Source organism: Pelophylax lessonae, assembly GCF_965119305.1.
Source record: "Pelophylax lessonae genome assembly, chromosome: 1".
In the NCBI taxonomy this organism is placed as follows: Eukaryota; Metazoa; Chordata; class Amphibia; order Anura; family Ranidae; genus Pelophylax; species Pelophylax lessonae.
The window spans coordinates 243,234,119-243,257,451 of NC_138768.1; the positions used below are offsets into that span (position 1 = coordinate 243,234,119).

The window sequence follows — 23,333 nt, forward strand, 5'->3', positions numbered from 1 at the left end:
CCAATTAAATATACGCTTAAGCTCTTGACACCTGTAAGGCTCTGTTCACACTTGTATGACTCCAAAGTTTGCGGCTGACTTTGGAGTGTAACTTTGACGCAACTTTGGATGAGTGTAGGTTTAGTGCTGCCCGATAAAGGAGTAGGACACTAGGCAGAAAAAAAGTTCTGGCTACGCCTATGGGCAGTCCCAGGGTGTATACCCTCTCTCCCTGCTATAGGATGCCTGTTTTAATCTGCCTAATCAGGAGTGAGGACCTAGTTCCTTTGCTGGGATCTCTGATCTCTTCTAGATTATTTTTTCTAGATAGTTTTTTTTTCACCAGATATTTTTCCTGTGAGATTTACAAGCAACTAAGCCAGATCTGGGCGACGGGCTGGATATATAGACCCAGTAGTCACCCCAGCCGGCTAGCGAGCATGCGTAGACCCCAGCCGCGACATAGTCCCACCAGACGGGGACTGGCCCTGCGAGTTAAACGTCTCACCTGGTCGCATACGATTGGGTCTAGGCCCGAGTCGCAGCGTTCCTATCGGGCGACAGCCCACCCCACTTCGGCAGACAGGGGTTCTGGCAGGAGATGGCGCCCGCCTGTTCCAGGTATGGTGAGTAAAAGGTTCCCCCCTCTCCCCCTGGCGGGTTTAGGGGTGGACGCGGGCCCCTCCTTAGGACATTCGGACCCTTGCACCCCCGGGTTCTCTGTACTGTCACACACACCCCCCTTACCTATCCCCCCTCTCCCCCCTCACTATTGGTGCTATGGGACGCTTGAAGCTACTCCCTGGGGGCTGGGACCAGGCTTAAGGCCGACGGTGGGGGCAGGGGGCTGCGCCCCTGGCGACCGGATGATCGATCATGCAGGGGGGGATTCACCTGTCACTTCCAGGGCTCCCTTCCTGTCGATCCCATCCAGGAGGCTGGGGGGATCCCCTCGAGGCCCCCAGAAGCTCTGCAGGCTGCGCGGGGCCACCATTTTCATGTAGCCCATGTGCTGCGAAAGATGGGCAGCCATGTTGGTACACCCGGCAGCCATTTTGCGGTGGATTCCCAAATAAAATCTTGGAGCCCCTAGGGGCGTTTTTTTAATGGTGGAGCCCATCCCTATCCCTGGTGCTGATGCTGATCGAGATTGCTGCAGACATGTGCTGTACAGACGTTCTGGGCCTTCCTGGTGCATCTCTGGTGCGGGTGGTGAGTCTGGGGAGTCTCTCTCTCTCTCTGCTGGGGGTCTTCAGTGCATTCTGCCTGACCTCTTGGGGCACTATAGCGCGGTGGGACGTTCTTAAAAAAAAAAAAAACTTTTTTTTTCGCAACTTTTTGCTGAGGGGATGCTCTGGTGCAACATGGATCCTGCGGAACTTTCTTCCTCACCTGACCCCCCTCAAGGAGGCTGCAGGCCCCTCAGGATCCCAGCTATCCATAGATGCACTGTCGGCAGTCTTGGAATCCTTTGTGTCCCGGGTGGGGGTGGCCTGTAAGGGGCGATGTGCCAAAAACGCCCCCCACCTACCCCTTCCTCATCTGATGTATCAGATTCTGAATCTGATTCAGCCACCGCAGACGTAGGTCTCCCTGCCGGGTCTACTACCTTGCGCCCTGTCTCCTCTGATAGTGAGGATGATACCTCTCCCTCTGCCACCACGCAAGAAAAGGCGCTAGTGGACGCACTGGTTGTTTCTGTGTGTGAGACCCTAAAAATGGAGGGCGCAGCTGAGACTGAGGCGCAGGTTACGTTTGGCACTCACAAGCCATCCAGAGCGGCAAAGGTTTTCCCCCTTCCCGCGTATTTTTACAACATGGTCAAAAAAGAATGGGACCGCCCAAAGCATCCCCCTGGGGTGCCTAAGCGGATAGCTAGACGCTACCCCTTTGAGGAGTCCTTTATTAAAAAGTGGACTGTGCCACCTACAGTGGACCCTCCAGTCTCCAGACTGAATAAAGCTGCCATGATCCCAGTGGAGGATTCCCCGTCCTTTAAGGATCCCGCGAATAGAAAGGCGGAGTCTGTGGCCCGCAATATGTACTCCCTGGTGGAGTCTGCACTAAGACCAGTGTTTACTATTGCCCTTGTGTCACAAACCTTGACTGAATGGGCTAAGTTACTACTTCAGCGGAGCTGACGGACCAGTTGGTGCACGGGCTGCATTTAGTTTGCGATGCCTCGCTGGATGCGTCTCCAATATTGGCCGACTGTCGGTTTCGGTGATGATCCTCCGGCGTATACTTTGGCTAAAATGCTGGTCTGCGGATCAGATCTCAAAGAAAGCCTTGACTGATCTACTTTTTCAAGGTGATCGCCTGTTTGGGGCTACCCTTGATGACATTATCAAAGGTCCTACAGGGGGTAAGAGTACCTTTCTCCCACAGGCTAACAAGGGTAAGGACTCTCGTTTTAGACGAGGTCCCTCCTTTTCAGCACACAAAGTTTTTTCATCCCTCAGAGACAAGTGATAAAGGATCGAAGTCCTTCAAGGCCTCCTCTGGTGGCTCCAAGCAACTCCTTGTCTGGCAAACAGAAATCTGGTTTCTCCAGAACTGCAGATAAGACCCCTTCGGCATGAAGGTGCGCCCTCACCCGTGTCTGGGGTTGGGGGACATCTTTGCCAGTTCCTGGACCTGTGGCTATCCCGTATACAAGACAAGTGGGTTCATGAGGTGATACGGTCCGGTTACAAGATCGAGTTTCGATCTGTCCCACCGGTAAGGTTTTTCCCTTCCAATGCACGACTGTCCCCAGAACGCTTACAGGCTCTCTTTGGGGCGGTACAGGACCTGCTACAACAAGGAGTAATAGTTCCGGTTTCGTCTTCAGAACGTTTTCAGGGCTTTTACTCAAACCTGTTTACGGTCACCAGGAAGGCAAGGTGCTTCCAGTCCTGGACTTAAAGGCACTAAATTGCTTCCTGCGAGTTCAGAAATTCAAGATGGAATCCATTCACACAATGGTGGCTTCCCTACATCAGGGGGATTTCCTGGCCTCCAAAGACATCAAAGATGTCTACCTATACATTTCAATATGTGCAGGACATCAACAGTTTCTCCGTTTTGCCGTGGTAGAGGATCACTATCAGTTTGTGGCATGACCCTTTGGTCTTACTTCTGCTACTCATGTCTTCTCAAAGGTGTTGGCTCCGGCCCTGGTGTTGTTACGCCAGCGGGGGATATCGGTTTTGGGTTACCTGGAAGATCTACTTCTCTGTGCAGAGTCTCCCACAGTGCTGGTGACAAACTTAGAGATCACCATGAGAACTCTGGAGGAGTTCCGGTGGATTCTGAACCTTCAGAAGTCGTCCCTGGTTCCTTCCATGAGACTGGACTATCTGGTCCTGACTTTGGATTCGTCCTCAGCCAGGGTATTTCTTCCTCCGGAAAAACTTCCAGACTGCGATTCAGCTATTGCTGTCCAGCAAATGGTCGTCCCTTGGGACTTGTATGAGAGTTATGGGACTGATGGTGTCGTCCTTCGAGGCGGTCCTTTTTGCTCAATTCCACACGAGAATCCTCCAGAAGGAAATCCTTCTCAAATGGAACAAAGATCCAAATTCCCTGAACAACCAGATCCAGCTAGGCCAGGGACCAGGGGATCCCTGATATGGTGGCTTTGGTCCCCAAGGCTCAATCTAGGAAAATCCTTCCTCCCCCTATATTGGACAGTGATCACCACGGATACCAGTCTGTCCGGGTGGGGAGGTGTTCTAGGCAAGCTTTCTGCTCAAGGGGTCTGGTCTCTGGAAGAATCCAGGTTACTGATCAATGTTCTGGAGCTGAGAGCAATCGGGCTTTGCCTAGTTCACTGGACGGACTACCTTCAAGGCTGTCCAGTGCGCTTTCAATCGGTCAATGCCACGACTGCGGCTTATGTCAATCACCATGGGGGCACCAGGAGTGTCCCTGCGGCCTTAGAGGTGGCAAGCATCCTTTGATGGGTGGAACGCTTTATTCCAGCTCTTTCCGCCGATCACATTCCAGGAGTGGAAAATTGGCAGGCGGATTACATCAGTCGGCAGAAGGGGAATGGTCTCTCCATCCGGAGGTGGTCCAGCAGTTGTGCCTTCGTTGGGGCACTCCAGAAGTACAGTATCTTACAAAAGTGGGTACACCCCTCACATTTTTGTAAATGCAGGCGGTCCCCGGGTTACAATCAAGATAGGGACTGTAGGTTTGTTCTTAAGTCGAATTTGTTTGCAAGTTGAAACAGGTACATTTATTAAGTGTAGCCCCAGCCAAAATAAAATGTTTTAAGTTTTTTGGATAGCATAGGGAAGGGTTAACACCCTTGTACCATTTGTTTTGCTGTCTCTACCCTTGTTCAGAAGATTTCACCTCACTTTCTGTCCCTATGACAACTGGATTTTGAAAATTTTGGGTTGTTGTGGAAACAAGGATTGGTGATAAAGCTTCAGCGGAGACACCTTTTTCTCATGAGAACTCTTACAGGAGTGAATTTCCCTTCCTAGGGCTAGAATTCTCCTCACTTCCTGTTGTCTCCCTCCGTTTGTAAGTAGGAGTCGTTTGTAAGTCAGATGTTTGTAACCCGGGGACCGCCTGTATTTTATTATATCTTTTCATGTGACAACACTGAAGAAATGACACTTTGCTACAATGGAAAGTAGTGAGTGTACAGCTTGTATAACAGTTTAAATTTGCTGTGCCCTCAAAATAACTCAACACACAGCCATTACTGTCTAAACTGCTGGCAACAAAAGTAAGTACACCCATAAGTTAAAATGTCCGAATTGGGCCCAATTAGCCATTTTCCCTCCTCGGTGTCATGTCACTCGTTAGTGTTACAAGGTCGCAGGTGTGTTAAATTTGGCATTATCGCTCCCTCTATTTCATACTGGTCACTGGAAGTTCAACATGACACTTCATGGAAAAGGACTCTCTGAGGATCTGAAAAAAAGAATTGTTGCTCTACATAAAGATGGCCCAGGCTATAAGAAGATTGTGAAGACCCTGAAACTGAGCTGCAGCACAGTGGACAAGACCATACAGCCATTTAACAGGACAGTTTCCACTCAGAACAGGCCTCGCCATGGTCGACCAAAGAAGTTGAGTGCATGTGGTCAGCGTCCTATCCAGAGGTTGCCTTTAGGAAATAGACGTATGAAGGCTGCCAGCATTTATGCAGAGGTTGAAGGGGTGGAGGGTCAACCTGTCATTGCTCAGACCATTCGCCGCACACTGCATCAAATTGGTCTGCATGGCTGTCGTCCCAGAAGGAAGCCTCTTCTAAAGATGATGCACAAGAAAGCTCGCAAACTGTTTGCTGAAGACAAGCAGACTAAGGACATGGATTACTGGAACCATGCCCTGTGGTCTGATGAGACCAAGATAAACTTATTTGGTTCAGATAGTCTCAAACGTGTGTGGCAGCAACCAGGTGAGGAGTACAAAGACAAGTGTGTCTTGCCTATGGTCAAGCATGGTGGTGGGAGTGTCATGGTCTGGGGCTGCATGAATGCTGCAGGAGAAGAGCATTGGGGAGCTACATTTTATTGAGGGAACCATGAAGGCAAACATGTACTGTGACATACTGAAGCAGGGCATGATCTCCTCCCTTCACAGACTGGGTCGCAGGGCAGTATTCCAACATAACGACCCCAAACACACCTCCAAGACGCTCACTGCCTTGCTAAAGAAGATGAAGGTAAAGGTGATGGACTGGCCAAGCATGTCTCTAGATCTAAACCCTATTGAGCATCTGGGGGGCATCCTCAAATGGAAGATGGAGGAGCGCAAGGTCTCTAACATGCACCAGCTTCGTTATGTCATCATGGAGGAGTGGAAGAGGACTCCAGTGGCAACTTGTGAAGCTCTGGTGAACTCCATTTACAAGAGGGTTAAGGCAACGCTGGAAAAAAATGGTGGCCACAAAACATATTGACACTTTGGGCCCATTTTGGACAATTTTCACTTAGGGGTGTACTCAGTTTTGTTACCAGCGATTTAGACATTAATGGCTGTGTGTTGAGTTATTTTGAGGGGACAGTAAATTTACACTGGTATACAAGCTGTTCACGCACTACTTTACATTGTAGGAAAGTGTAATTTCTTCAGTGTTGTCACATGAAAAGGTATAATAAGATATTTACAAAAATGTGAGGGGTGTACTCACTTTTGTGAGATACTGTAGATCTGTTGACGTCTCGGATCAACAGGAAAGTGCAAAGGTTTGTGGCCCGATCTCGTGACCTTCTGGCAGATGCCACAGACGCGCTGGTGGCTCCGTGGGCTTAGTATCAGCTGATGTATGCTTTTTCCCCCTCTCAAGTTGCTGCCAAGACTTCTTCGCAGGATTGAGGCGGAAGGGATTCCAGTCATCCTTGTGGCTCTGGACTGGCCTCGCCAAGCTTGGTACACTGACCTGTTCAGGGTATTCGCTTGAAGACTTCATCTCAGGGAGGATCTACTTTCTCAAGGGCCGATCTTCCATCCTTCTTTACAGTCACTGGCTTTGACGGCTTGGCTGCTGAAAGCCAGGTGCTGAAGGACAAGGGATTGTCTGGTGCAATGATTCCCACTCTGCTAAAAGTGAGAAAACCGACTTCTAGAAAGATCTATCATTGTACGTGGAAGTCGTATATTGCTTCTGTGAGTCTATTGAGGTTCCCTCGCGCTCTTACTCCTTGGCTCGGATCTTGGCCTTCCTTCAGTGGGGAGTTGATCAAAAACTGGCCTTGAGTACTATCAAGGGTCAGGTTTCGGCCTTGGCGATTTTTTTCCAAAGGCTACTAGCCACCCATTCCCTGGTGCGTAACTTTTATACAGTTGTGCAGGGTTATTCAGTTAAGGGTCACTTTTCCCTGTTAGGGCGCATTCTACTCGGGCCCTTAGTGCTTCCTGGGCCTTTCGCCATCAGGCATCTGTGGTTCAGATTTGCAAGGCGGCTATCTGGTCGTCTGTTCATACCTTCACAAAGTTTTATAAGGTGGATGTGCTGGCATCTGCAGATGCCTCCTTTCCGCGCAAAGTTTTGCAGGCTGCTGTTTAAGGGTGTTTTTAGTCTCCCTTGAGGGTGTTTAATGTTTTTTTTAGGTGGGTCACATCTTGTTGTTCTGATGAGTCCTATGTTGCCTAGTTGGCTATGTTTCAGCCTTGGGGAATTATTTTCTGCTGTTCCCACCCCTCATCTTTAAGGCACTGCTTTGGGACGTCCCTACTGTTATGAAGAACAGAGACTGCATCCGTCAATGAACGATAGAGGAAATTGGATTTTTGTCTTACCGTAAAATCTCTGAAGTTCATTGACGGACGCAGTAACCGCCCCTTTATTTTCAGTTGGGTTGGTATTGTTTTCTCTGACACTGCTTTGATACAAAACTGTCATCCTTTAGCAGGGAGAGAGGGTATACCCCCTGGGACTGCCCATAGGCGTAGCCAGAACTTTTTTTTTGCCTAGCGTCCTACTCCTTTAGGGGGCAGTATAACCCTACTGTTATGAAAAACAGAGACTGCGTCTGTCAATGAACTTCCGAGAAAAGGATTTCACAGTAAGACAAAAATCCAATTTTTCAAGCCCAATATCTGGTGATTGGATTTTCTGATTTTAGAAGCTTTTATTTCTTAATTTGGCTGCCAATTATAAAATCTTTGCACATGCACCCAGTGCCATACAATCCAAGACCTGAATGTTCTGTTGTCATGGATTGCAATGTTTAATGCCAGGGGAAGCACAAATTACCTTGTAGTTTATTAGGTTATTATGAATTTTCTGCTGTATGATTCAACAGTTAGAGATTGGTCACAAATCTGCAGTTTAATGATGGCTTTTATTGTAAGCACAATAATGAATAATAATATCAATTTGCGGGATGTAATTACAGAATATAAAAGGCAATAATGCTTAGCTTCAGTAAAGATTGTAGTCTAAATCTTCAGCTTTATGTATACAGGTGGGCCTTTACTACATCTAAATTAATAAAATCTGGCATTGTTGCTACTAACACATTTCTTCTGGTCCAGTGTCAGTTACCTATCTGTGAGCAATCTCAGATCTGTTCACAGGGTTACATTGTAGTTTTCTGGTAAATAATAATTTCATCTGTTGCCTTTTCTTAATCCCAGTACACACAATGAGAAAATTGGCTGAAAAATACTGCTTTGAATGTGTACGTGAGATAATGTAATAATCTATTCATAAGTACACAGCTTTCGAGAGCCGATCACAACTGTTAATTTGAAATTATCTGAAGGAACAAACATGAAACTTTTCTCGTACATAACCAGATTGAACATTTTTCGCAGTACAGTATTTGTCCAAAAAAAAAAAAAAACCGCAAGAGCAATACTACGCATGCTCGGAAACCAAAGAATACAATACAACACATTACACATCACTTCTAAAGTCGTGTTCTGTCGTACAGGAATTTTTATAACTTCAGTACCCTAAGTAACCTATTGGTTTTTCGATATGAGACTAGCATGCAAAAAGAAGAACTGACGATCATTTTCCCAATATTTTCATTGTGTGTATAAGGCTTTAGGCAGGACTCTTAGTTTCCCATTTCGAAATCGCTGACGGGTTTGACCCCCAGATGAACTCCCAGTTTAAAACGGCTATATACATTGCTCAAAAAATGAAAAGAACACTTTTTATTCAGAGTATAGCATCAAGTCAGTTCAACTTCTGGGATATTGATCTGGTCATTTAAGTAGCAGAGGGAGTTGTTAATCAGTTTCAGTTGCTTTGGTGTTAGAGAAAGTAGCAACAGGTGCACCCTGACTGCCATTAGGCATTGGGATGAAATCCTTGGACCCATTGTCAGACCCCACACTGGTACAGTGGGTCCTGGGTTCCTCCTGGTGCAAGATTATGCAGCCAGTTTCTGGAGGATGAAGGAATTGATACCATTGAATGGCTCCCACACTCGCCTGACCTAAATCCAATAGAACATCTCTGGGACATTATGTTTCTGTCCATCTTACGCAGCCAGATGGCACCCCAGTCTGTTCAGTAGCTCAATGATACCCTAGTCTAGATCTAGGAGGATATACCCCAGGACACCATACGTCTCATTAAGAGCAAGGCCTGCGCTGCCCACTTATGTGCCTAGCAATTTGTGATTGGGCACTGAGGCTTCCTCTCATTTTGAACGACCGATAGGAATTGGAGAATAAAGAGCGTGTTGGAATAAAAAAGAATAAAGAGCGTATGTAGGCAGTGGTCTGTTTGCAGAGGTCAGACAAGCCCCTTGTTCAGTAAAACCTAAAGCTCACTTCATCTAACTTTCAGAGTGTTCTGAGATCGGTGAATCTTTTGGCATTTATATATACCGACTTATGAAAGAAAAGTCAAGGCCAGGGCTGCTCATTCCTGTGCCTAGGAACTTGCCAATGGACACTGAGGCTTCCCCTCATTTTGAACGACCAATAGGAATTGAAGAATAAAATGTCAAGAATTGCCCTGTCTTGTAGGGTAGGGAGCAGTGGGAGGTGAAGGGGCAGCATTTGACTGCTCATTCTGTGGTTGATATTTTCATGATTTTGAGCCCCAGAATTTAGGGTCCTCAGGACCTCGTGAAAGCTTCTTAGATGATAAATCTCAGGCTGACATTTCATTTAATATGGGGATTGTGAAGGGTCACTTTAACACCTTCTTCTTTAACACCTTCTTGCCTGGCCCACCATCACTTTAAAAAAGTCCTAAACACCCGGGGGGCAGGGAGGATCAGTGATCATGTGACCACTGTGATTGGCTGTGACAGCAGTCACATGACTGGGAGCTAGTCCTGCTGACTGCCAATAGTTAGTCAAAACTGAGAGCTGTCTCTAATAGCTCAGTTTCTGTGCTGAGTGTGCAGTGCGTGCGCTATTAGTACAGGAACATTGGAGGCCTAGTGATGCATATGTGCAGTGTGTGGACGTTAAAGCCCACCCTTTTGCTGACACATGTGTTGCGCAACAACAGGTTAAATATCTTGTTAGTAGGGCCTTTTGCACATGAGCATCTGAGACCATGGAATGTAAATCCCGGTGTATTTCCCCTGCCTGGGAAGCCAGGTGCTACGTACAGCTGCTCTTGGACACGAATGGCTGTGCCGTGGTGTATGCGGATGCCCGTGTAAACATGAGTATAACACTTTTCTTCAAAAGATTTCTAGATAAATAAAAAAAACATCAACATTTTATGAAAATGTGAAAATAAATTGTCACCATCACATTTATTGTTGCAGGTCTCAAACTTTCTGCATGACTGGCTTTCACTACAGTGCTAGTGGGAGAGTACGCTCTCCAATATATAAATTATGATGTTTTATTCTGTAATAAAAAAAGGCTTCTTTCTCTTTTGTCATTATTTCATAGCCGCAAGCAATCTATAAAATACACATCCAACCTCAAGGTAAGAACTTCTATTGTTATTAAATGCGACAGTTTCTATATAATGAAAAGATGCATGTATTTATCCAAGTTTGGAAATACAGTAACATTTGTATTAGCACATTTTGGTGCTTTCATTTTTTATTTGCTAGTTATGAGCATGAGATATTAATAATGCACCTTCAACCTGCCATCTGCTTTACTACTTAACATAACTAATCAGAAAGGATTAAAGAGTAATGTAGAAACCTCTCCAAGTTATGAGTGTTAGAGGAGGAGGTTCTGTCTTTTTAAGTCTTTTTTTTAATTTTTCTAATTCATCTGAAGTGTTCATATTTGTCAGTTTTAGATCTTTTTTTTTGTCTTGGCAGGAATTATGACAATGCCAAATGTATATTTTGATTGGGAAGACTTTCTTCAAAATGCAGGTAAACCAAAAGTAAGTTTATCATTAACCTGTCAGCCATTCAATGTAGTACACTTAATACAGGTTCTGTTTAGCACATGTCCTCCATAATGGCTCCATACCTTATCAGTGTCACCATGTTTCTCTGATGTGCCCCAGGAGCCCAATATAAAACATAGCGGAGTACTTTTCAGATGGTATTTGCCTATGATTTTCAGGGGGCTCACTGGGGAAGCATGGAGGTAATGTTGGCCTGTAAATTTTTCTTTTAACCACAGCAATCTCCCGACCTTGGCTTCAAGTGCATGTCTGGGCAAAATAAAAAGAAATGTGTGTGGTACATCTCTGTAATACATGTACATTTCACCATGTTTTCTTGCATTAAAGGTAATAGTAAATAATACAAAGTAATAGGATAGTAATAAGTAACAGTAACAAAAAACTACCTGTTGCTCTTGCCAGTGATCTCCTTATTTCCTGTTATCCCTGACAATGCTATGTCTGCTAGCTAGAAATCCCAAGCAGTGTTGCTTGTGCTGAACAAAAAAATAGGAGAGGAATGGGTGGCGATGCCTAGGGAGAATGTTTTGATTAGGTCTGGTGAACTACAACCAGCAAAAGTAAATTATAAAAAATAAAAAAGGTATAATTGCTGTTTAAAATGTGTGGGTGTCACACGTGATAAGATGCTAAATGGATAAATAAGGCTAAGTTCACATGTAGGCGTTTTGGGGCGTTTTGGGGCGTTTTTGGGGAGTTTTTCTGCTCTAGGATCAGCTCAAAAAACGCCCAACAAGACAAATCCTATTCATTTCAATGGCCCTGTTCATATCTGAGCATTTTGACGTTTTAAGCAAAACGCCCAATGCTCAAAAAAGTACATGAGCTTCTTTTTGGGCAGATTACAGGTGTTTTTATTTTTTTCAACCTAAAAACGCCTGCACAAAAACGCCTGTAAAACGCCTGAAAAAACGCCCATAAAAACGCCTGAAAAAACGCCTGTAAATAGCAACGCCAAGATGTGAACGTAGCCTTAGTATTCCTCGTATGAAAAGGATAGTAGTAAATAAATAATTAATAAATACATCAAAAACTAATATTTATATTACTAAAATGACATGTGCTAAAGGGTGAAAAAGTGTTAGTGACCACTGCAAAAGACAATAATATACACGGTAGTCATAAGTTAAAGAGTGAAAATGTGGATAAATGTGTACATACTGTATAAATAAATCCTGGATAAATAAATAATTTACATTAAAAGCAATCAATAAAAATCCTCCATTGACACTACTCCAGAATGTGACTTGGTGCTAAAAAGTGGTAAGTGCTGTAGATCACTGCACAAAATAATTTTTGGGTGATATGCCCAAAAATAATAAAGTGCTACAGGCACAGTGTGTGAATAAATAAATATAAATTGAATTAATCCTTAATAAAAATAGTTCATAGAAATGCCAGTCCCAGGCAAAACTTGAAGGTAGGTGGTGAAGTAAATGTGCTCGTGCTCCCCACTCTCCCAGGACCGCACTCACCAGAACGGAAAACCCCTGCAGGGGTGTCATGTCCCAACCACTGGATAGATCTAGTTGGTGCAGATAGGCCTGAGGTCCCTACAGGGATATCCCGTCCCAATCTCTGGATGGGTATGGCTGATGCAGGTATGCCTGAAGTTCTTAAACGTAGCCGCATAGGCCACGGATGCCCGTCCAATTTAGCAGACGCAGATGAATAGAGATGGAAAAGCCACATAGTGTAAATCCGCATGGGTAATTTTATTAAAGAAACCATGTAATATACTCACATACACAGATGTATAACAGGCGTAATAAAAAACGGCAATTCCGTAATGCAAATGCGTTCCACAGACCGAACGCGGAAGTGACGTAATGGCGCTCTACGCGTTTCATCGGTATGACGTCATCAGAGGCATCATCAGTATGCTTCTAAAGACATGGCTGCGGACATGGTACAGGAGATGCAGGGCTTCAGGCATGGTGCAAGAGATGCAGGGGCTGCGGGCATGGTACAGGAGATGCAGGGGCTGCGTGTATGGTGCAGGGGCTGTGGGCATGGTGCAGGGGCTGCGGGCATGGTGCAGGAGATGCAGGGGCTGCGGGCATGGTGCAGGAGATGCAGGGGCTTCGGGCATGGTGCAGAAGATGCAGGGGCTGCGGGCATGGTGCAGGAGATGCAGGGGCTGCGGGCATGGTGCAGGGGCTGCGGCCATGGTGCAGGAGATGCAGGGGCTGCAGGCATGGTGCAGGAGATGCAGAGGCTGCGGAGGGGTCTCACTTACCCTTTGGTGAGGTGCCTTACATTTAAAAATGGCACCGCCTGGTGCCATCTTGTCACCGCACATGTGCCGTCTGCCCGAGAATAGCCGAGTGTGTACAGGCTTTCCCGTGCAGTGGCGCATGCGCAGTGTACATGTCGGGCTTTTTACAGGTGTAATTGATTTTCAGCAAGCCCCAGGGCAAGGGGACTTGCTGGCCTACCTGGAAATTTCCTGGTATCCCGGTGTCCTGCAAAAAACGTTATCTGTGCTTGCGCAAAAAGTGTTTATTTCATTAAACAAAAAAAATGTTAATGAAATGTTTGAAAATGTTTGTTTACATGAGTGTGTGTGTGTGTGTATGTGTGTGTATATACACTGCTAAAAAAATGAAAGGATCACTTTGAAAGCACATCAGACCTTAAGGGGAAAAATATCTTGCTGGATATCTATACTGATATGGACTAGGTGGACTAGATTATGTTAGCAACGAAAGCATGCCACATTATTTGATTAAAATGAAAATGATCAACCTACAGAGGGCTGAATTCAAAGACACCCAAAAAATCTAAGTGAAAAAACCTTCTGGCATTGGCACGTATTGATGTGCCATCCTGAAGGAGTTGGACTGCCTGTGCAACCTCTATAGGATCCAGGTATTGCCTCATGCAAGTGTCATTGACCCTAGCCAAAGGTACAACTAGTGAAAAAACAGAAAAGAGGAGTAGGGAAAAAAAATATCCATGTCCTCCACCTGTAAAACCATTCCTGTTTTGAATATTGTCTAATTGTTGCCCATCTAGTGCACCTGTTGTAAATTTTAAAAACCCCAAAGGAGCTGAAACTGATTAACAACCCTCTCTGCTACCTAACTGACCAGATCAATATCCCAGGAGGTTAATTGACTTAATGCTACACTCTGACTAAAAAGTGTTATTTTAATTTGTTTGAGCAGTGTATTTGTGTGTGTGTGTATATATATATATATATATATATATATATATATATATATATATATATATATATATATATATATATATATATATATATATATATATATATACACAGTATCTCACCCCTCACATTTTTGTAAATATTTTATTTTCTCTTTTCATGTGACAACACTGAATAAATGACACTTTGCTACAATGTAAAGTAGTGAGTGTACAGCTTGTATAACAGTGTAAATTTGCTGTCCCCTCAAAATAACTCAACACACAGCCATAATGTCTAAACCGCTGGCAACTAAGGTGAGTACACCCCTAAGTGAACATGTCTAAATTAGGCCCAAAGTTTCAATATTCTGTGTGGCCATAATTATTTTCCAGCACTGCCTTCTTAACCCTCTTGGGCATGGAGTTCACCAGAGATTCACAGGTTGTCATTGGAGTCCTCCTCCACTCCTCCATGATGACATCAGGGAGCTGGTTGATGTTAGAGACCTTGGGCTCTTCCACCTTCCGTTTGAGAATGCCCTACAGATGCTCAATAGGGTTTAGGTCTGGAGACATGCTTGGCCAGTCCATCACCTTTACCCTCAACTTCTTTAGCAAGGCAGTTGGTTGTCTTGGAGGTGTGTTTGGGATGGTTATCATGTTGGAATACTGCCCTGCGGCCCAGTCTTCGAAGGGAAGGGATCATGTACTGCTTCAGTATGTCATAGTACATGTTTGCATTCATGATTCCCTCAATGAACTGTAACTCCCCAGTGCCGGCAGCACTCATACAGCCCCAGACCATGAGACTCCCACCACCACGCTTAAATGTAGGCAAGACACACTTGTCTTTGTACTCCTCACCTGGTTGCCGCCGCACACGATTGACGCCATCTGTCCATGAAGCCTAGGGATCTCTCCTGTGACCCGGGGAGCCTTGTGGTGTCACCACTTTGCTGTAACCTGTGTATTCCTATGCAGGGCGGCCATGTTTTTGTAGTCTGGTGGCCATTTTGTGGTGGTTTTGTCATCGAAAATAGCGGCGGGCATGACAGTGGAGCCCCGCGGGCTGCGATTTCAGTGGTGGGAGCCCAACTTCATCCCCTGGTGCTGACTCCTTGATCCTTTCACTTACTGATCACCGCACATGGAGTGTAGATTATCCTGCTGGCTGCGGGTGCCTGTTTCTGCTGGGTGGTGAGTCTGGTGAGGTTCTCTCCCTCTCTGCTCAAGGATCGCTTATTGCTTGTGCCTGGCGACTGGGTGGTGCTGCCAATGCAGTGGGGGTTGTGCTTTGCAGTGTTTTGGGGTCCCCCTGGTGGGACTCATGGAGTCTTTGGCACACATCACCCTATCTGACCCCCTCTCTGAGGCTGCAGGGCCCTCTGGGTCCCAACCACCTATCGATGCACTGAAGGCAGTCCTGGAGTCCTTTGTGTCCCAGGTGGAGGTGGTTTTCAGGCAACGGGCTAGCAAAAATCGCCCCCCTGCCTTTCCCTGCCTCATCTGTCTCATCAGATCTTGAATCTGATTCGGCTGCCGCTAACGTGGGTCACTCTGCTGCGTCTGCGACCACGCGCCTGGAATCAACAGATAGTGAGGATGATTCCTCCACATCTGCAACTGCGCCCGAAAAGGTGCTGGTGAAAGCACTGATTGTATCTGTGAGTGAGACCTTGAAGATGCAGGATGCACTTTGGCACTCACAAGCCATCCAGAAGAGCAAAGGCGTGTCCTTTCCTCCTCCTATTTTGACAGAATTGTCGCTAAAGAGTGGGGAAAACCAAAGCGTCCCCTTGGGGTTCCTAAGTGATTTACTAGGCATTACCCCTATGGGGAGTTCCTTTTTAAGAAGTGGACTGTTCCACCGGTGGTGGACCCTCCGGATTCCAGGTTGAACAAGGCAACTATGATTCCGGTTGAAGAGTCCCCGGCCTTTAAGGATCCAGCTAACAGGAAGCCGGAGGCTGTAACCTGCAATATATACACTCTTCTGGAGGATTCAAAGGAACCTGGTCTGGCAAGCCCGAGAGTGGGCTTCTCCAGACCCGTGGACAAAGCTCCTTCAGCATGAAGGTGCGCCCTCACCCGTATCGGAGGTGGGGGGAACGTCTTTGCTGGTGGTTTCTGGGCCTGTGGACAGTCTGGCTACAAGATCGGGTTTCACTCTTGTCCCCCGGCAAGGTTCTTTCCTTCCAATTTGCGCCTGTCCCCACACCGTTTACAGGATCTGTTTGGGGCTGTACAAGACTTGTTGCTTCAAGGGGTGATTGTCCCGGTTCTGACTTCAGAATGTTTTCAGGGTTTTTACTCAAACCAGTTTACAGTTCCCAGAAAGGAAGGCAAAGTGTGTCCAGTCCTGGACCTCAAGGTGCTGAACTGCATTGCAGAAGTTCAGGATGAAGTCCATTCGCACGGTGGTTGCATCCCTGCATCAGGGAGATTTTCTTGCCTCTATTGACATCAAGGATGCTTACCCTTACATTCCAATATGTGCCGGTCACCAGCGCTTCCTCCACTTTGCCGTGGGAGAGGAGCATTATCAGTTTGTTGCGTTACCCTTTGGTCTCGCCTCTGCTCCTCGGGTCTTCAAAAAAGTGTTAGCCCCGGTGCTGGCGTTGTTACGCCAATGGGTGATCGCGGTACTGGGCTACTTGGATGATCTCCTTCTACGAGCCCCCTACTGCTCTGGTGGAAAACCTGGATATCACCATACAAACTCTGAGGGAGTTGCACTGGATTCTGAATTTTTAGAAGTCTGCTCTGGTTCCGTCCACAAAGCTACTGGGTCTGACTCTGGACTCGGCCTTAGCCAGAGTGATCCTTCCTCTGGACAAACTCCAGACATTGCAGGCTGCAATTTGTCTCCTGCTGTCCAGCAGATGGTCATCCCTCCGGACTTGAATGCGGGCGCTGGGCCTGATGGTGTCTACCTTTGAGGCAAGTTCGTTTGCACAGTTCCATACGAGGTCCCTGCAAGGGAGATTCTGGTCAAATGGGACAAGACTACACAGTCTCTGGACAATCTGATCCGGCTGAGCCAGGGAACGAAAGAGTCCCTTATATGGTGGCTTCGTTCTCGGGTGCTTCGGCTGGGCAAATCCTTTCTCCCCTTTGTATTGGACAGTAGTCTCCACGGCTGCCAGCCTGTCCGGCTGGGGGGCATCCTCGGCAAGGATCTGGACACTGGAAGAGTCAAGACTACCGATCAATGTCTTTGAACTCCGAACGATCAGACTTTGCATTGACCATTGGACAAATCGTCTTAAGGGATGTCCAGTGCGCATTCAATCAGACAATGCCATGACCGTGGCTTATGTCAATCACCAAGGGGGCACAAAATGTGTCCGGGCGGCTCAGGAGGTAACCAGCATTCTCTCCGCCGTATACATTCCCGGGGTGGAAAACTGTCAGCAGGCATTGGACGAATGGGAGTGGTCCCTTCATCTGGAGGTGTATCATCAGTTGTGTCTCCGGTGGGGCATCCCCGAGGTGGATCTGTTGGCGTCTCGGCTCAACAGAAAGGTGCACAGGTTTGTCACGGGATCCTCTGGCAGAAGCCACAGACACGCTGGTGGCCCCATGGGGTCAGCATCGTCTGATTTACGCCTTCCCTCCTCTCAAAATTCTGCCATGACTTCTATGCAGGATCAAGGCAGAAGGGATTCCGGTCAGCTTAGTGGCTCCAGACTGGCCTTGCCAGGCTTGGTACGCCAATCTGGTGTGGCCAGTCCCCCACGTTCCTTGGAAGCTTCCTCTTAAGGAGGATCTGCTGTCCCAAAGACCAATCTTCCATCCTGCTTTACAGTCGCTTGGCTGTTGAACGCGAGGTGCTGATGGATAGAGGTTTATCTGAGCTGGTGATTGCAACGCTGTTAAAAGCTAGAAAATCTACTTCTAGGAAGATCTACCATTGTATGTGGAAAACGTACATTGCAAGGTGTGATTCTCTTGGGATTCATCCTCGCTCCTTCTCGGTGGCTCAGATTTTGACATTCCTTCAATTGGGAGTTGAACAGAAATTGACCTTGAGTTCCATCAAGGGTCAGGGGTCGGCTTTGGCAGTCTTCTTCCAACGACTCTTGGCCACACACTCCCTGGTATGTACTTTTCTTCAGGGTGTCCGACATTTGGTTCCTCCAGTGTGGTCCCCGTTGCCACCTCGGGACCTCAGTTTGGTGCTTTTGGTCCTCCAGAAGCCTCCTTTTGAGAATCTTCGGGATAATCTCTTGCTTACGCTGTCTCAGAAAGTGGCTTTTTTAGTGGTTATCGCCTCTGCGCGCAGGGTGTCGGAATTGGTGGCGTTATCCTGTCGTTCACCTTGGAAAGGGTTGTCCGCTTCCTCTGCGACCATTTCCAGATGGATCAGACAGACGGTGATTCAGACCTATTCCATCAAGGGTCAGGTTCCTCCTTTCCCTTTCAAGGTGTACTTTACTCGGGCGCTCAATGCCTCTTGGGCCTTCCATCATCAGGCGTCAGTGACGCAGGTTTGCAAGGCGGCCGCCTGGTCGTTGGTGCACACTTTCACAAAGTTTCACAATGTTTTTTTTTTTTTCAGGTAGGCTCCAGTTGTTTTGGTTGGCTACTGGTTGGCTACTGTTTAGCGTGGGGGGATTTTTTTTTTTTTTTTGCTGTGTCCCACCCCTCATGTTTAACACTGCTTTTGGATGTCCCAATAGTTATGAAGATCAGGAGCTGTGTCCATCAATGAACGAAAGAGAAAATATTTTTTTTTACTTACCGTGAAACCCTTTTCTCTGATGTTCATTGATGAACACAGCACTCACCCCCCTGTTGAGTTGTAAATCTTCTGACACTGCTTGTAACAAAACTGAGTATCTATAGCAGGGAGAGGGAGTATACCCCCTGGAAGTGCCCATAGGCATAGCCAGATTCTTTTCCTGCCTAGTGTCCTACTCCTGTAGGGGGCAGTATAACCCAACGGTTTTGTAAGATCAGGAGCTGTGTCCGTTAATGAACATCGGAGAAATGGATTTTACGGTAAGTCAAAAATCCAATTTTTTGCGACAAACATATCTTTTGGAATTATCGCCAAAAAATTCAACCTTGGTTTCAGCAGACCATAACACATTTTCCCACATGCTTTTGGGAAACTTCAGATGTGTTTTTGCAAAATTTAGCTGGGCTTGGATGTTTTCTTGGTAAGAAAAGGCTTCCGTCTTGCCACTACCCCACAGCCCAGACATATGAAGAATATTGTTGTCACGTGTAACACACAGCCAGTACTTGCCAGATATTCCAGCAGGTCCTTTAATGTTGTTGTAGGCCTGTTGGCAGCCACCCTGACCAGTTTTGTTCTTGTCTTTTCATCAATTTTGGAGGGAGATACAGGTCTTGGTAATGTCACTGTTGTGCCATAATTTCACCACTTGATGATGACTGTTTTCACTGTGTTCCTTGGTATATATAACGCCTTGGAATTCTTTTGTACCCTTCTCCGGACTAATACCTTTTAACTATGAGTTCCCTTTGATGCTATAGAAGCTCTCTGCGGACAATGGATTTTGCTGTAGGATGCGACTAAGAAATTGTCAGAAAAGACTTATGGGAACAGCCAAACTTTATTTGGGGTTAATCAGAGGCACTATAAATTTTTGCATGTGTGTGTATTGACTCCTATTTAACATGAGTTTGAATGTGATTGTTTAAAGAGGAAGTAAACCCTCCTCTGCAACTTTTACCTATAGGTAAGCCTATGATAAGGCTTACCTATAGGTTCTGTAAATATCTCCTAAACATGTACCGTTTAGGAGATATTTACCTTAAATGCAGCTAGTGACATCACTGGCGCATGCGGTCTGAAGGAACGGCCGCTCGTGCCGTTCCTTCAGAGCCCCGTGCCGTGATCGTCGGCGTAATCGCGGGTCCGGGCAATCAGATGGCCGGATGCCGCGATCCCGGAAGACGGGCGACTAAACATGTCGCCCGTCATACAGGTAAGCGGGCGGCACGGCGGGGGCTCGTTCTAAGGTAAGTATTTCATAATGAGCTAGTATGCGATGCATACTAGCTCATTATGTGTTTCTCTTTCAGGTTGGACAAAAAAAAAAAAATTTTTAATGAGTTCACAACCTCTTTAATTCTGAACACATCTACATTCCCAGTTATAAGAGGGGTATGCACACTTTTGCAACCACATTATTTTTTTTTTCTCTCCCCCCTAAAAGATTTCAATTTGTTTTTCAATTGAGTTGTACAGTTTTTAGGTCACAGTAAAGGTGGAAAAAGTTCTGAAATTATTTATCGTGGTCAGTTGACAGAGGGGAGTGAATAGCCAGGCAGGATCAGCCAGGTTTTTCCGGTAGAAGGGACCAAATTACACAGCAAAAGCACTGTGATGTATAAAATGCTTTAAGGGAACTGGATAATTTTTTTTATTTATTTTTTTTAGAGTAACAAACTCTTTAAGGCCTCATTGACATTAGATTTTCTCCGGATTCTGTGCGTCGCATGGGGCGGCCTATTCACTTTAATGGGCTGGCCTATGCACGTTTTTGTCGCTCGGAAAAAGAACCTCCTGCTCAGTGGCGTGACAAGGTCATCTAGAGCCTGGGGGGAACATGCCAAACTGCGCCCCCCCAGAGATGTATGAGCATTGTGTCAGCAAAATTCACCTCACCCCCCCCCCCCACAAAAACATTGAGCACTCTGAATGCTTACTCCCTAAAAATAAATTACCCCTACTCCAAGTACCAATATGCTCCCCTGCTCAAATCCCCCCCCCCTCAAAAAAGAAATTACCCCCTCCTAGCACAAATCCTCTACCCCTAAAATTTCTCACATCTTCTACCCCCACTTCAAATTACTCCCAGCACAACCCCCCCCCCCCCCAATTTCACCTCCTAGAACAATACTTACCCCCCGTTGAACCCAAATTGCCCCAACACAAACCCCCTCCCCCCCAATCTCTTTGTGGCACCCCCCACCTCACATGATACCACAGTGTCCAGGGCAGCCGTTCCTTCTGCCCATCCCTTGTTCTGGCCCTGCTCCTGCTCCTTTTCGGGCGTCTAGCTTTACGCGATTTGTAAAAAATGCGATTGTCACTCGACAATCGCGGCAAAATCACTTCGCTTTGAGGTGCCATTAAAGAATAATGGCACCCAAACATGTACAGTGGTTCTGCCCACTATCTCAGGACTCTTTTATAAGACGAGCAAATGTTTTTTATACATTTTAACTTGATAAATGAGCGATGTCTTGCAATACGAGTAGCAACTGACTAGAAGCATGCGGTCACACAGGGTACTCTTTAACCACTTGCCAACCACCCTGCGCAGATTTACTGCGGCAGGACGGCTCGGCTGTGCATAATCAGGTAGATCTACGTGATTATGTGGCAGCACTGATTGCCGACATTACTAAAAAAAAATAAATAAATAAACAAAAAGTCCAAAAATCTATCCCATAGATTGTAAACGCTATAACTTTGGCGCAACCAATTAATATATGCTTTTTGGGATTTTTTTTTTTTTTACCAAAAATATGTAGCAGAATACAAATTGCCCTAAACTGATAAAATTTGATTTTATCAGAGCAGTCCGCTCTCTCTATGGGGGATCGGATGAGTGCAGACTGCCTGTCCGCTCTCATCCGATCCCATCCGATCCAATCCCCTGGACGGATGGAAAATAGGGTTTCCTTCTGTCCAGATTTCACGGACAGGATCCGATACGGATGGCAGTGGGTGTCAGCGGACATGTCTCCGCTGACGTCCGCTGCCCCATAGGGATTCATGGAGGATCCGATCAGGTCCACCTAAAAAAACTGACAGGCGGATCTGATCGGATCGTTCGTGTGAAAGGGGCCTTTGGAAGACGCAGACATTTATTTGAACTCACATGGAACCCTCACATGGAAGGATATGTTGAGATTAAGGCTTCTTTCACACGGCCGCTCCGGATTTCTCCTCCGCTGCGGGACTTTTTTTTTTTTTCACGGAGCGGATGACATTTGTGTCATCCGCTCCGTATGTCCGCATATCATCCCATCCGTTTGCGGATGATATGCGGACATAATGTAAGTCTATGGCATTGCGGATGTCAGCGGATGACACCGCTGACATCCGATTTTCCTTCCTTTCCGTTTTTTGAACGGATGAAAAAATAGGGTTCTGTTCCGTTCCAAAAAACGGAACAGAACTGAAAGGAAGAAAATCGGATGTCAGCGGATGGTATTCCGCTGACATCCGCAGTGCAATTGACTTACATTATGTCCGCAAATCATCCGCAAAAAAATAGGATGATTTGCGGACACACGGAGTGGCCGTGTGAAAGGACCCTAATTCATAATTCTAGTTTGGTCATTTATTGTAATGCATACATGTGATTTGTACATTCATAGCAAATCTGTATGTCCATTGTGATGGAACACCTCAACCAAAACATATTTACCTATACAGTATGTACTGCAAATAATATATTATTTATATATATATATATATATATATATATATATATATATAAAATTTGTTATATAAAATGTACTGTGTGTACAGATACAATTTAATTTAGCTACATACAAACACTTGCCCAGCTTTTCTTGTGGTATGTAGCTGCCATATTTGATTGCCAGTAAAGCTGTGAGGGGGACAATCTTCTTTTTTCCTTTTTCTGTCTTGTGAGAGAACTGCAAACATAGAGAACCATGCCACAGCTTCTTGCTTGCCCTGGGCTAAGCGGGCTGATATCACATGTCATATGGCCAATATGTTTTGTAACTTCTTCCCTGGTCGGCTGAATCTGTGCTGTCTTAATGTTTTAGAATCCACTGAAGTGATTAGCAGCATTTTGTTCTCCACATTTCAATTACTTTGCAATCATAAGTGTGAAATGGAAATTATACACTTGAAATACAATTACATTTTTTTTTTTTGTGCAGGGTCTGTATTTTGTGTTGGTAATGCTTTTGTATTTAGGCGTGCTTTATCAAGTGCCTTGGTTCGCCCAAGCAGTTGCTACTTACATGAAAGAGTGGGTGTAGCAACAGCAGCAGAATAATGGCGCATCTGAAATTTCCGGAAACCCTACTGTTCTGCTGGTTGAAAAATGTTGTCATGCAAAATAAAGGTGAAGTTTATTGCTAATTCCCAGTCGGTGCTGTAGATTTTAATTTTCTCTACAGAAGGGCTATGCTACTTTTTGGACAGTGAAAGAACAGAATTGCTAACTATCAGGAATGAAGTTGTTAAAGGATGACTGCATAAATTTTCCCGTAATCTGCCTGACTAGCATTCCTGCTGTGTCTAACAAATGAACTGCTGCCACAGAGCAGGTTCATCACATTTTTAAGTACATGTCATTATTCAGTACGTGCATCCCAGTTTTAAACAGAGCAGTGCCAGGTTATAACATCCATCATAAATCACCGCACA

At 45.8% G+C, this 23,333-nt stretch overlaps 1 protein-coding gene across 2 annotated transcripts in view; it reads left to right on the plus strand.

Moving 5' to 3' along the window:
* Nucleotides 1-23,333, plus strand: part of GLT1D1 (glycosyltransferase 1 domain containing 1) — a 270,809-nt gene that overhangs the window by 85,033 nt on the left and 162,443 nt on the right. For both annotated transcript variants that reach the window (XM_082244140.1, XM_082244141.1), the window contains exons 5-6: nucleotides 10,306-10,342; nucleotides 10,692-10,748. In XM_082244140.1, coding sequence (XP_082100266.1) covers nucleotides 10,306-10,342; nucleotides 10,692-10,748 — 94 coding nt within the window. The remainder of the gene's footprint in view (nucleotides 1-10,305; nucleotides 10,343-10,691; nucleotides 10,749-23,333) is intronic.